Consider the following 14,494-nt stretch of genomic DNA (forward strand, 5'->3'; position numbering starts at 1 on the left):
AACTTATGGTTACCGGGGGTAAGGTGGGGGGGGGGATAAACTGGGAGATTGGGATTGACATATACACACTACTATATATAAAAGATAATAAGCACCCACTGTATAGCACAGGGAACTCAATACTCTGTAATGGCCTATATGTGAAATGAATCTAAAAGAGTGTATATATGTATATGTGTAACTGGTTCACTTTGCTGGCCACCTAAAACACAACATAGTAAATCAACTATACTCCAATAAAAATTTAAAAATAAAAGAAAAAAATCTAAAAATAATAAAAATAAAACTTGATGTGAAAATATGCTTAAAATGACATCAATATTCTGCCTTAGGCAATAGGCTTAAGGAATAAAATATTCAATATTTTAAAATCACTTATTTAATAAACATGCTATATGTATATTACAAAACAATGTGTTTGGCAAACTTTCTAAAATACAGAACATCACCTCTAACCAATGAGATGTTAAAGCTAAGTGAACACGATATTCCTCAAAGTTTTCCTTTAGTGTTCAGGGAATAGATTTCTTATTCTAAATTACTTTTCTAAAAAAAAAAAAAAATCTAAGGTTAGAAATGACCAATTTCAGAAGAGATATACACCTACACAAAACGTAATCTACCAAACTATATAAATATTAATACAAGCAATATGGGTAACCCCTAAATTTCTTTCCTTCTTTAAAACTCACAAAGGAGAGGGTGTAAGTTTACTAATCTACTTAACTCCAATGCTTCCTTCTCATTACAGAATTAAAGATTTATCTTAGACATTAAGAGGAAGATAGGAAGATGTGAACTGTTTTAGGTTAAAAAGCACCCTCGCCATGTCAAGTGTATTGATGGCAGCTATAAATAAAACACTGAGCCCAAATGTACAGTAACAGCACACCTGTAAATGCTGCAAGAAATGTAGTATACACCCTCAGGCCTTGAGACAAAGATAGCAGACAGGTTTCAACTCACATGTCAACTCCAGCAGATTAAGTAGCTACCTACAACAAAACGAGACTGGGGGATAATCTGACCAAAATGGACCGTAAATGTCTTCCACGGGCATAAGAGTATGGTAGCCTGCGTGCTACTCTTTGCCCTCAGCCTTATGCTGACAAAGACTTTGTACTGAAATATTTTTGTTTCTATTATGGATAGGCTATTTCATTATTGTTTCACACCAGATAATGCATCCTGATGTAAAATATAAGTAAAATCAAGAGAAAAGTTTTGGGGGGTAATTGTGGTTTTGTTCTGTTTTTTTGCTATGTCTGACAAAACAAACAATAAACCTAATATCTGTTTTCTAGAAAACACTATGTAATGGATGGCTACCATTACAATAACTAAGGTTATATTTTTTAAATGCTCTTCCTACTCATCTGGAAAATTCAGTGTTACATATAAATATGTATATGTGTGTGTGTGTGTATATACACACACACAGTTTTAGGAGAAAACATCAGCATTTCAGCTTGGTAACTTAAATAATGTCAACTATGCATGTTTATTTGTAAAACTTCCCATAGTGAAACATGTTACAGTTACCTATAAACATTTATTTCTCACTATTTACAATTTGAATAATTATGAAATGTTTGTATAATGCAACCGAGTTATAGAAAGTCACATAAACAATATAAATCTGATGCCCAGTCCTTTACAAATATGAAGTTATTTTCACTGGGTTTTCAAATTGTCAAGTATAAACAGGATGAGGTCATCAATACTTAAGATGAGGCACTTCAACAATTACCCAAAAAGGTTGTTAAGTGTATGAAAGTGTAAAACAAAACTTTTGATATTAATCTTACTCTAATTTCAGACGTGATTAATCTGAGATGGTCTATATTAAGGAGTGTTATAAACTTTTATTTTATTTCTTGCCCTTCTGCTTCCCCTTGACCCAAGGCAACATAACCATGAAATAGACATCACCACAGACCAGCTAATGTGCTTCCATACAAAGAAACTAAACATTATTTAACGACATTGGGGTTTCAGAAAGTGACTATTTTACCACAAAAACTTGTGCATAATTTTTTTCAGAAACATGGATAAATACACTGGTGACTCAAAGGCAAATCAGTATCTTGACCAAAGTCCTAGACAAATAGGTCCTCAAATTTATTATCAACTGAATCAAAATTTTAAGTCTCATGTACTCTTTTTAAACACTGAAATTTTAAAATACTGAGAAATTTAAAAATTAAATGTTAATTTTAAAAATAGAAAAATTTTAAAATTAAATTTATTAATACTTTCTAGATTACAGTTTAAGATTTAAAAAATAAGGAACAGATGCTTTGGCTTGCCAGCCTTTTGTGAAAGACCTTTTAAACATATATATGTGGCTAATTCATTTTCAACCTTAACCCATGTTCTCTGTATATTTACACTGTATCTTTTGGTAGTTAAAATATTAAATACTTGATTAAAAGAGATCAATTCCTGTTGCTTCATGAATTCATAGTACTGTATTTTTCCCTACTGTCAGATTTCAACATACCTCTACTAGTAAAGAAAATAACTCAAATTTTAGAAGTTTATCCAATAGGGTTTAAAATCTGTGGTCCCATTAACTAATAGTTTTAGGTGAGAACAGTTAAATCTCATTAAACTTATTTAATTCTGGTAGTTGATAATTTGAGTAATTTCTATAGCCCAGATACCCAAATGCTGTTTAACCAACATGTGAGTTACTCACTGGAACATGGTTAGCTGTTCCAAGTCCACTTATGAGAATCACTTGCTGTGTGTGTGCACGTGAGCGCACACGCACTCCTTAATTCCCTACAACAGTTCCGCTCCTCTGAGAGAGAAACTGGCTTTTGATCAGCATGCTATCTACCAGACACTTATGTCTCTGCTAAAATCAGAAGATGGCCAATTTTCAAACAAATGGAAAGGGAAAATACTTATTTAGAACAACAAAAATTAAGCTTGGCAAAAGTAGTTACTTTTATTTACAACTGCATGTATTAAGATTACAAGAGAAACACTAGTGATACCATCTGAACAAAAGCAATGATTTATTGGTAATGGCAATGAATGAAATATTGAAAGTCTCTGGTGAGAATCAAGCAATTATCCAGGAGCTGTAGATCTGATTGCAATATGGTCTTCCAGTGTCTTTTGTACCTTAGTGGCTTTCTCCTTTTTTGCCAACTACCTAGGAAGAACAAAAATAACTTTATGTGTACTTCTTATTGATTTAGAAATATGAGTTATTTTAAAAATAATATTACAAATTGTAATCATTTTTAAAAGCTGGTCTTTGCAATTTTTTGGCATGCAGTATATCTTCACTGTTGAAGCACACTGTGACCCTCCCTCCCTTCCCAGCCTCTAGAAATTAAAAATAAAACACATGCAGGCTATTTTTGGTTTCCCACACTGTTTTAAGAAAAAGTAATGCAATTTTTCAAAACAAGGTTGACAGTTTAGAGAAGTTAATAAAAAGATGATGCTACTTGAGTGAAACATATTTGATATCAAATGCCGATCACAAAATAATGTACAATTAAAAGAGTATGCTACACTTATGTCTTCACGCCCAAGATGACAGGTTTCTAGACTTTTCTATCAATATGTAGACATGCAATGAAAACAGATTAAAAATGACTAATTTGGCCTAGTTTCTATTTTTAAAAAACCCTGATTGCTACAATGTACTACTGAAATGATAAAGAATAAATCTTGTTTCAGGCAATGATTAGAAAAATTCTCTACTGAAGGGTTTAAAAAATGTTCTAGTTGCTATAAATGTGGCAGAATAAAAATGTAAGGAATAAATTTGGTTTCTACCAACAGTTCTAGAAAACAAATCCTCTGTGGGAAGGCTCTAAAACTACGTTCTAATCAAACAATTTACTTTAAACCTAAAGTTTATAATAATGTATTCTCATGGCAGAAATACCTCTAAGGAAATCTACTTGCAAGCTATTGAACATATATTTGTATACAAAAGAATTTCTATGTATGTCTGTAAATATAATTTTCATATTTTAAATTGATTCTGGTCCCAACGGTAGTTATCTGAATCAAGCAAAACTCACAAAGGTCTTCAGTACAAGTCTGGTCTAAAATAGAACATGGCTGGGTCAATGTCATTCATGGGAAAAGATTATAAAAACCCTTTCCACTGAATTCCTAATCACGTGATGCTAGAAATGCTGTTTTCCCCATCTTGAGGAAAATCACTTTTATTACTTTAAAATAAGTCCTTTCTAATCCAAGGAAACCATGTGTTAAAAAGCCCAAGAAGCCAAAAAGATGCAAAAGATAGTCTCATAAAAGAGTACGTGGATGAGAGTTAAGAAATTTAGATTTTAAGAGCTGGGGGGAGCTTTCCTAAGAAAGAGGGGGAGGTGGCACCATCTGTACCACAAATGAATTTAAGCAGATAAACACTGAAAGCATTATTGATCATTATATCCCTTGGGAACACACAAAACACAGAGCTGTTAGATTAAGCAAAAGAAAACAAAAACAACTTATATTAAAAATTTAAATTTTAGCAGATGTGATACAGTAGAAAACATGAATCTGCATACTGTTTCACAGGTTGATAACTCTCAACTTGCCAATGTGTATTCTCTGTAAAAAAGAAGAAATTCAGCATTCCAATATGGAGTTTCTCACCCCAAAAGTAAAGCTCTTTTATTCATTTTTAAGTCTTTATATTACACCTCAGACAAACAAAAATTTTGGTACATCAAAATTAGATGTCAAAAATATTTATTCAGTAAAGAGTCCATTGATCTTCTATGTTAATATTTTAACCCAGCCTAACATTCAGTCCATAAGTCTTTCAACTGGCCTTGAACTCACTTGCGTTGGCAAAGCACAGGACACGCCCACAATTAATCAGCAAAAAGATTTTGGGGCTACAGTTCCAATGAGAAAAGAAAACCCACGTCTCTCAAATTCAGTCTAATCAATATATTACACTAGTACTGATATAAAAGAACTTGATGAAACTGCTCATATTTGATTTCCAAAATGATTCTATAGTTTCTAAAAAATAAAATTTAAACTTTAGATCAGATTAAAACATTATCCAACTAGTTAAATCTAAAAACATTTACAACAATGTAAGTTTTATTGCAAAATTATTTCTCAAAATGTAGTACAAAATTAAATATGAGACCGGAGAAAGTAAATAAAAAAAAGTAACAAGAAGTTGGGTGAGCAACCTGGTATGGTAATGAAATTAAAGCACCTAGTTGCAAGCCCAGAACAAAAACCAAAACAAATAAAAGGCCAACTGAGAAACATGACTAGAATGAGATCTGAAGAAGAGACGGTTGAGGAAATTTAGGTAACACGAAGGCTGATCCAGATGATAGAAGCTGTAGAAATCTTGCCCCAACAATGGTGAGAACATGAGAAGGGTGAGAGCAGACAGGTGCTAGATGAGCAGAGAAGCAAGGAGGGGAGTAGAGTGAGATAAGGTCAATCTTTATATTACTTCATTGTTAAAAATCTTCTGGTTTTAGTTCATTTGAGTTGGATTAAAAAAGCTGAAAAATAAACGGACAAAAATGTTACAAAAATAGCTGATACGGTGAATGGCCAGTCAAGAAAAGTCTATTTTTATTAGTCATAGAAAATCTGCTCTGCCTTTCAAATGCACCTCATTCCCTAAGAAGCAGAAGCCCCTTCATTTTTGCTCAGTTTTGTATACCTATATTACTTTTGTATTCAAATAAAGCAATCCATGTAAAGAGCATATTTTAGCAAAGAAAACATCTACTTCCAATTAAAATGGCAAGCTTTTTTCATGCTGCAACACAAAGAATCCATTTACAACAGAAAGCCTAAGTATATATTATAATCTGGGCATAATGCTTCTTATGAGCCAAAAACAGACCAGTGGAAGGTATGTTCTAGTCTCCAAAATCTGAAAAGTATAACCTTCTAAAGCTGTAACAGCATGCAAGGTGGTCTAAGATTTCTAGCCACATCCAAGATTCACCAGCATTACCTTAGTTTCTGTCATCTTAGTGACATAAGGAGAAGATCAATGACATTCTGAAAACTAAAATTACCTAGAAACAACTCATATAACATAAAAATGTAAACTGAAAATGCTACATAATTCTATTTTATCATTCATTAAAATCATTTTACACAGTTCTCTTCACTACACAGAGGTATCAAAACTTTCCTCTCTGTGCTGATAAAATACATGCCCAATCTATATTGAAATTTTAGATTCCAATTACTATGTGCAATTCCTTTAAAATTCAGACTGACTAAATAAAGGAAAGAAGTGCCATACTTGACCTATCCTCGAATGAAGGACATGCACCTTCCCACTTCCATGCCCAAGGTTCCTGTTTTCCGTTCTACCTAGAGTAGTGCCCACTGCTATCTTTACCTCTATCTATTTCTACTCCCACAGTTTAGTTCTAGGCCCTTTTCCTTCTCAAACATTCTGATATTTTCCTAGCCATTCTTGGGAAGAAGGAAATATCACCAGGCTGGGAAAGGATGAGAATACTCTGTAGAGGAAGAGAGCCTTGAACTAAGCTTTGATTAATTTTGATTAGCATTCCAAATGTTTGTGCATTACCCTTTAACAATATAAACTCGTTATTGGCAGAGATTATGACTATACCTAGCACAGTACCACAGGGACAACAAGTACCATACCATGTATCGCTTATTTCCTTTACTAGAAACACCAAGCTCACTGATAGTTTCTAATAAAACTCTACACAAGGCCAATTTCAGCTAAACATAAGCTAGCTTTTTAATTGCAGTTTTCCTACACTGAAGTTGTTGACTTAGCACAACATAAAGAAAACTGAAATATTAGCTTACTCTGGAGGAATAACCCTAGAATTCAATGAATGACACAAGAACAAAACTCATTCGGAAACTACTGAAAGAAAATGTAATATTAATATATATAAGAAAATCATTCAACCAATTAAAATTTATCAAACATTAAAAGCAATGGATTAAGAAGTCCAGAACACCAAGAAGGGAGTCCATTATAGCATTACATTATTTTCACAGCAGTTCTCAGTGTGGTCCAGGCTGGGCATCCCTGAGACCCTTTCAGGGAGTCTTCAAGGTCAAAACTATTTTCATAATAATGCTAAATTGTTATTTCCCTCTTTAACTAACTCTCATTGTCTCACAAATGTACAATGAAGTTTTCCAGAGGCTACATGACTTACGATAGCAGAACTGACTGAATGCAGAAGCAGATATGAGAATGAGAGGATTCTATTAAGCTAGACGATAAATTTGTCAAAGTGTAAAAACAATGCTCTTCTTCTCACAAAATTAGTTTTTGTTTTGAAATATATATATTTTAAAATATTACTTGTGTTAACAATGATTTTATTTGTAAATAAATATTTTTTAAATCTCTCAATTTTAACTTCTAAAATGGTAAATATTAGATAAATATTGGTCCTCAATAATCTTTAATACTGTGAAGGGGTCCTGGGACCAAAAAGTTTTGAGAACTACTGTTCTGCAGTAATTTTCAATAAGGTAAAAAAGTACCTAAACATACAGCATTTTAAAACAAACACAAATACTCTCAAACAAGAAAAGAAAAATACCTTTGCTATCCTGAAGACAGTCCAAAAAAGGTAGTTTGATAGTCAAAAAAGAGAGAAAATAGGCTAGAAGGGATGTGAGGGGGGATGTTAAAAACAAAGAGGTGGAGACATCCTTAGATAGACAATTATTAATGCACATTAGAAAAACTATAACTGAATGGCAGGCCGGTAAGAAGATGGACAAGATAGAGTAGGGGTTACCTAAAGGAAAAATGGAAATCAAGTAGCATAAGCTGAGGTGAGAAGCAGGAAACCAGAGCCAAATTAATGATATGAGGAAATAATAGGATTTAGAATAATAGATCTTAGGAAAGAACTGAGCTAAAAAGAAACTATGCAAGGCACGGTTAAAGCCAAATCCAATGGCATTTAATTCAAACAAGTAAAGTAGCAAAGCAGGCGGCCAAAACGACTCGTTGCTCACAGTTTCCCAGCGCAGCATATTTCATATCATTAAAAACGTAGATGTTTAATCTCTGCTTCTTCTGACCTGTCATTATGTGCATGTCAAACATTTGACATGACAGATCTAAGTAAATAACTGTTCCTAAACCTCCCCAAAGTTAACTATGCTGTGAGACAGAAAGATAGCAGTTGGAAAATGACATTAAAATATCTATTGTCAAGGTTATCAATTTTGCAAAAACAGCGTACAATTTTATAAGCTCATCCACCGTTATGAAATTTTATGAATTTTTCTGTTATTGGATTAAAATTAGATCTGCAGTGCCATCAAAAAGAATAAGTTTTCAGGGTGTTCCACGGCTCCAATTCCCCAAACAGGGCTCTAAGTTTTAAGCCAGGTGCCTCTTCCTCCAGGCATTGGCAGTGCTAGGGAAACTCTTCCTCTCTTATAATCACCCCAAGTTCTAGAGTGCCCGCCAAATGCAGCCATCTGAAACACAGTAAAACCTACATCTCCGGTGCTGCTGCACATTTAGTCTGTGTACAGCAACTGGGTTCTGTACTGATAAAGTTCTTGGTAGTACATCTATGATCTGTGGTTGTATATTATAAGAGTCATCCTAAATGAACTGTTACCAATTAGAAGTAGTTCCAAGAATGAAAAAATGTTCTCTTTCCTAAAGGTCCCATGTAACTTATAAATTTTTTCACAAACTTTAGGACTATGTCCTCAAAAACAAAAAACAAAAAAATTCACTGAATACATACATATATGCCTGTTCACTGAATAGTTATTTGCTGAAATGTGTTCTTTCAGCACGAAGACATGGTTTGAAAGTATCTCAGTGTAGTAAAACTGAGTCCATTTTGATTAAAATTGTCATTTTAAATATGTTTTCATCAGAAACAATGATAATCAAAATCTTAATATAAGCAAAGTTCTTAAAAATTCATTAATAATGATTTAACTTACTACTACTATTTTTCATTATTCCTAACTACTTTCTATAACCAAACAATAATTTTTGCCCCTCTTATTTGGATGCCATTCATAACAGACACTATATCAGTAGGACTTATTTTTATTAGAGATTTCGTTTAGTAAGAAATCTAAAGATGTGATTAGAAGAACCTACTGTTCTGTTTAACCTTATAAAATTTCATGACATGATATGATTTTGATAGCTTTAAAATTATTTCTTTAAAATTGTTATTTTTATTTCTCCTAGCTATCATTTAAACAAACTTACTCGTTTGAAGTCATTCATATTTGTTGCCTGGACTGGAGTCCCAATAAAAGTAAAATATGAAATTCTTGTTGTTTCTTCTTCACCTTGATTAGACTGAACAAATATCTACACACACACACACACCAAAAAAGGAAAGAATTTTTACATTAATGATTACACTCCTTCTTTCATAAACATGCTTTAAATTTAATCAATTTCCTTAGGTTATTAATAAAAATACCTTCCATTCTTTGTAAGGATTAATCCAAATTACATTTAGACTAGTACTCCTATAGCATTATTAATTCTATTGTTTGCCCAGCTATTCTCACCTTCTCCAGGGATGTCATGGCAAGACACTCACATACACAAGTTCTTGATGATTTAGTGTGATGGTGTGGAAGGGTCATAGTTAAATTATTTACAGAGAATGTTGAAAGAGTATGAAATTCATGATTACAATGGTCAGAGTGCTACTGAAACTTTACTAAAATTATAATTTTTCACTGAGGAAAACCTCTGCAGTTATATTCTTTCTGATAATCCTTCATTCATTCTATTTCCTACAATTTTAAAAGAAAAAAATAGTACTGGAAATAGGGTCCTAAAACTATACTGTGGCTTACATGTTTTTTTAAGCTTGGCTCTTTACACTTTCTATTTAAAAACTCCCCTCAGCATGTTAGGAGACAGACACTTTACTCATAGATCTTTTTTCAATATACTGGATTTTTAAAATTTGCTCTATTAAAAAAAATAATACTCTAAATGCTGTCTACTTAAGATTATTACCTCTCTTGAATTCAGCAACATACTTTTTTCATTCTCAGATGGCACTAAGCAATCAGTTTTTGTTGTTTTTACAGGAAACCACAGATTCATCTCAAACTGAGCTATTCAATTAAAAACTCTAAGTCTATAATAAGTAGACTATTAAACTAGCTCTCTATTTATTTGCAATGCTTTTTTAATCTAAGCACAACAGTTTATATTTACTGCTTTTAAAATCCATCTACTTATTCTGATTAGACTTCCTGATCAAAACTGTCATTTCAATTTCAATTTTATCACCAAAAAAAGTGACAGGCATGCTTTCTGTGTCGGGATTTAAGTCACTGACTAAAATTTTGATTTTGATAGGACACAGTGAAGACTGTGAACCTATCATGAGATAACTATGTTCAATGATTCTCAAAGATAGAGGAGATTATATTAGGATCTCTAGGTTTAAAGGGCTTTTCCAATAAACAAATGCCTTCCTCCCATCACTAAATAAAGCAACAGGTGTTATTAATTGAATATTACAAATATGAGTAAAGTCAAAACAATATTTCATAACCAGTGTTCCAGTATGTTACAACCATTTTCTTTAATTTCATCTGGGTAAAATATTTCAACTACTGAAAACTCAGCTTTATATAATCCTTCATCTTACCACGAAGTATATTCTGTGAAATTCCACTGAAAACCTCCTAAAATGAACACATGCTATGGCATTCTTCTAATTTACAAAAACCAGAATCCACTAACACAAAGAAATCCCATTAGCTTGGCACACCTTGTTCTCAAGTGACTCTGTGCTGGTTCCCACTCCGTTTTCTAGGTATCCTACTACTCTTTTATAACCCTCCTGCCCCCGCCTCTGAAGGAACAGGCTAGGCTGGACGGGTGGTTTAGAAGCATGTGCTGGGTTTTAACACTAAAATTCACAAAAGCAACTAATAACTGCTAAAAAGCTGCTGCTTTCTTAATGTAAATTAAGATAATATAAAACTATCTTTTACAAGTCATTTTTACTGAGATCACGGCCACTACACTATTAAAAACTCTATATTCTAGAAAAGGAAATTGGACTTTACAGACGTATCATCACTCATCACCAGGTATGAAGGAAGCACAAATATCTTCTATTTAAGTATAAATGTTCTAGAATAAACTTTTAACAAAAGTTGCCAAAGATATATACATAATATATATATATGTAAACTGACAAATCCACAAATTAAAAAAAAAATCAATCCGTCTTTCCTCTTTAGGGCACACAGATGAATTAGAAAGAAGAAAATTTAATTAGCTCATTAGACATGTTTATGCATTTCAAACCAAGTGGACAATTACTACTTTTAAGGATCACCTGGAATCAGCTAGGATACTAAAGATGGCATGAACTGTCACCCACAACCCGTTAAATAGATCTGAATGAAATACTACTTACAGTTACACTGTTAACATTCTGAAACTTTACATAACGAAGTGGGACAATACCATCTTCTTTAATATCATCCTCTGTTAGTTCCAGAGCTTGAGTTGGCTCACTTCTTTCTGCCTCTTCAAAATCCATAGACCGGGGTAGATTGATAAAAATTTTTACATACTTAGGACCCTGACCTATAAAGTGGTAGAATAAAATTAAATGCTAACACCAAACATACAATACTTTGTTCCCTTTATCATTACATTCACACTATACAAACAGAAGGACATAAACACATATGCACATAACTACCTCTATCTTTAGAAATTTTAAGAAAGTCTGAGTATTTTCACAACCATACTTTCCCCCCGCCCCTCAACAGACATTTACTGGTATATTCTTGGCCTGCTAAAACTATACTAAGTACTAGGAATACTAGATGAAAACACATACATATATACGTACATGCATAACATATACACAGAGTTCTTGCCCTCAACTATAAAAGACATACTACGATACATGTACAACTCTCAGTGAGGAGGTATAGGGAAGGTGGCAGTGGAGTCTGACAGCACATGCAGGCTGACAGAAAGTTTCATAAAAGAAATAACATTGACCTGGGTCTTGCAGTTGCCATCAGTCGGTACATTTTGTTATTTAGGAGGAAAGCACTATCAGTGACAACATTTAGCCAGATGGAAATTAATTACACAAACTACCAAAATTCATCTTAGGGATTAGGATGTGCTCAGTGGTAAAATCATATTGATAGAATGTCTTAGTCCTTTTAACTTCAGACCAGTGTTTTGTGACTGATTAAGGAATCTTAAGATAGTCACACTGCTTAAATACTCATTTCTATAGCATTTGCTTTTATAAATACTTTGTATTCTCAGAATAAACAAACAATTTTATTAGTGAAAAATCATTAATACACGAAAATTTAGAATAGTAAATGATAAGGGAATGCTACCTGATAAGCGTACTGTTTCTCCCAATCAACTAAAAAAACCAAAATCCTAGTCCCCACTCCCCACCCCATGCCCCCTCCCACGTCCACCCCAACCAGCAAAAAACACTTCAGTAAGAAACAGAAAAAAGGGGGTGGGAGGGTGAATAGGGCAATTCTTTATTTAATGAAAAGAAAGATGCCAAGTCTGTACAATCATGTTTAGAGCATCATAATATGTATAAAGAAGATGAAACTACAATTAGAGCAGAAATAGGAAGATCTAGAGCCTGTCTTATCACCTATAACAGGAGGAATGTGAAATAACTCTCCCAGTTCTGATCCTGAAAAATAGCTACCTCAAACTTAGAATCTTTAGTTGGAAGAAAGGGCTCCCTTGTTTTCAGATTAAGAGGGAACTTAAATTCTAAAATAAAAAACTTTGGGGCTTCCCGAGTGGCACAGTGGTTGAGAATCTGCCTGCCAATGCAGGGAACACGGGTTCGAGCCCTGGTCTGGGAAGATCCCACATGCCGCGGAGCAACTGGGCCCGTGAGCCACAATTACTGAGCCTGTGCATCTGGAGCCTGTGCTCTGCAACAAGAGAGGCCGCGATAGTGAGAGGCCCGCGCACCGCGATGAAGAGTGGCCCCCGCTTGCCACAACTAGAAGAAAGCCCTCGCACAGAAACGAAGACCCAACACAGCCATAAATAAATAAATAAATAAAATGTAAAAAAAAAAAAAAAAAAGACCCTCTTTCTCTAAAAAAAAAAAAAAAAAAAAAACTTTGGAAAAAGGGTAAACGTTTCTTTATTACTTTCGGTCCAATAATCGCACATTATTTACCCACTGCTTTGTTTTAAGAACAATTTCACTCCTTCTCAAAACAAGAAATCTTTACCTCTATTTAATAAAAAGTTTTAACCTAGGTGTCCATCAACAGAATGGATAAAGAAGATGTAGTAGATATATATACAATGGAATCCTACTCAACCATAAAAAAGAATGAAATTTTGCCATTTGCAACAACATGGATGGACCTGGAGGGTATTATGCTAAGTGAAATAGGTCAGACAGAGAAAGACAAATGCTGTATGATATCACTTATACGTGGAATCTGAAAAATAAGACAAACTTGGGAATATAACAAAAAAGAAACAGACTCACAGATAAAGAAAACAAACTAGTGGTTACCAGTGTGGAAGAGGGGAGGGAGGAGGAGCAAGATAGGGGTAGGAGACTAAGAGGTACAAACTACTATGTATAAAATGAATAAGCTACAAGGATATACTGTACAACACAGGGAATACAGCCAATATTTTAGAATTACTATAAATGGAATAACCCTTAAAAATTGTGAATCACTATGTTGTACACTTAAAACTTACATAGGAGTATACATCAACTATACCTCAATTTAAAAAAAAGGAAAAGAAAAAAAAGAAAGGTTTTAAATATGTGCTAGCAGGTCTACAGAGCAGAAAGTTAGTTTAAAGAAAAGCTGTCCATTACTCACCATTATCCGGCCCTTGAAATTTCATTGAGTAAAGCTTAACAGGCTGATTGAATGCCACGGTAATAAGTAGCTGTGAAGAAAATAATAGTTTCATTTTTAAAGGGTTGTTGAACACCTTAAATAACACAATAGCTAAGGAGATTTAAATAATTAAGAAGCAGACAAAATTTAATTCATCTAACAAAACCAATGTAATACAGAATATCAGTAAGTTGAAAGTAACTTGATTAGGTTGACATTTGAGAAATACATTAATGTGTTATTCATATAAAGAAATAACAACAAAATTTAACAGAATTAACTAAAATTATATGTAAGAACCTAAAGTCTTGTGACCTAAAACTGATAAGCAATCTGCTTTCCCAAAAAATCAAACAAAATCCCAAAATTAAAATTTAAACTATGTATTTTAGCATATTAAGCTTATTATTTTCCAAAACAATTTATTTGTGGAAGCATCCACCCCACGTCACTTGACAATTTGGAGACAATGCACGCAGGCTACGTGGAGAGACTAGACCTCAAATGGACTCTATTTGATACAAAACTCAAGAGAACAGGACTCACAGCTCTAACAGGAACCTCCAAACCTCCATCCTAAATTTATTTGACTAAC

At 33.4% G+C, this 14,494-nt stretch overlaps 1 protein-coding gene across 3 annotated transcripts in view; it reads right to left on the reverse strand.

Annotated features, from left to right (window-relative positions):
- Positions 1-2,931: 2,931 nt before the first annotated feature.
- Positions 2,932-14,494, reverse strand: part of TXNL1 (thioredoxin like 1) — a 34,080-nt gene continuing 22,517 nt past the window's right edge. The window contains exons 5-9 of one of the 3 annotated variants that reach the window (XM_059894621.1): positions 13,879-13,948; positions 11,430-11,602; positions 9,236-9,340; positions 4,551-4,593; positions 2,932-3,166 (exon numbers count right to left, since the gene is read on the reverse strand). In XM_059894621.1, the coding sequence (XP_059750604.1) occupies positions 4,555-4,593; positions 9,236-9,340; positions 11,430-11,602; positions 13,879-13,948 (387 nt within the window). In that variant the 3' untranslated portion in view covers positions 2,932-3,166; positions 4,551-4,554. Of the gene's footprint in view, positions 3,167-4,550; positions 4,594-5,122; positions 5,520-9,235; positions 9,341-11,429; positions 11,603-13,878; positions 13,949-14,494 lie in introns of those variants that run through there. The other 2 variants (XM_059894622.1, XM_059894623.1) reach the window with 2 other exon arrangements.

This window comes from Balaenoptera ricei, chromosome 14, assembly GCF_028023285.1.
Source record: "Balaenoptera ricei isolate mBalRic1 chromosome 14, mBalRic1.hap2, whole genome shotgun sequence".
Taxonomy (NCBI): Eukaryota; Metazoa; Chordata; class Mammalia; order Artiodactyla; family Balaenopteridae; genus Balaenoptera; species Balaenoptera ricei.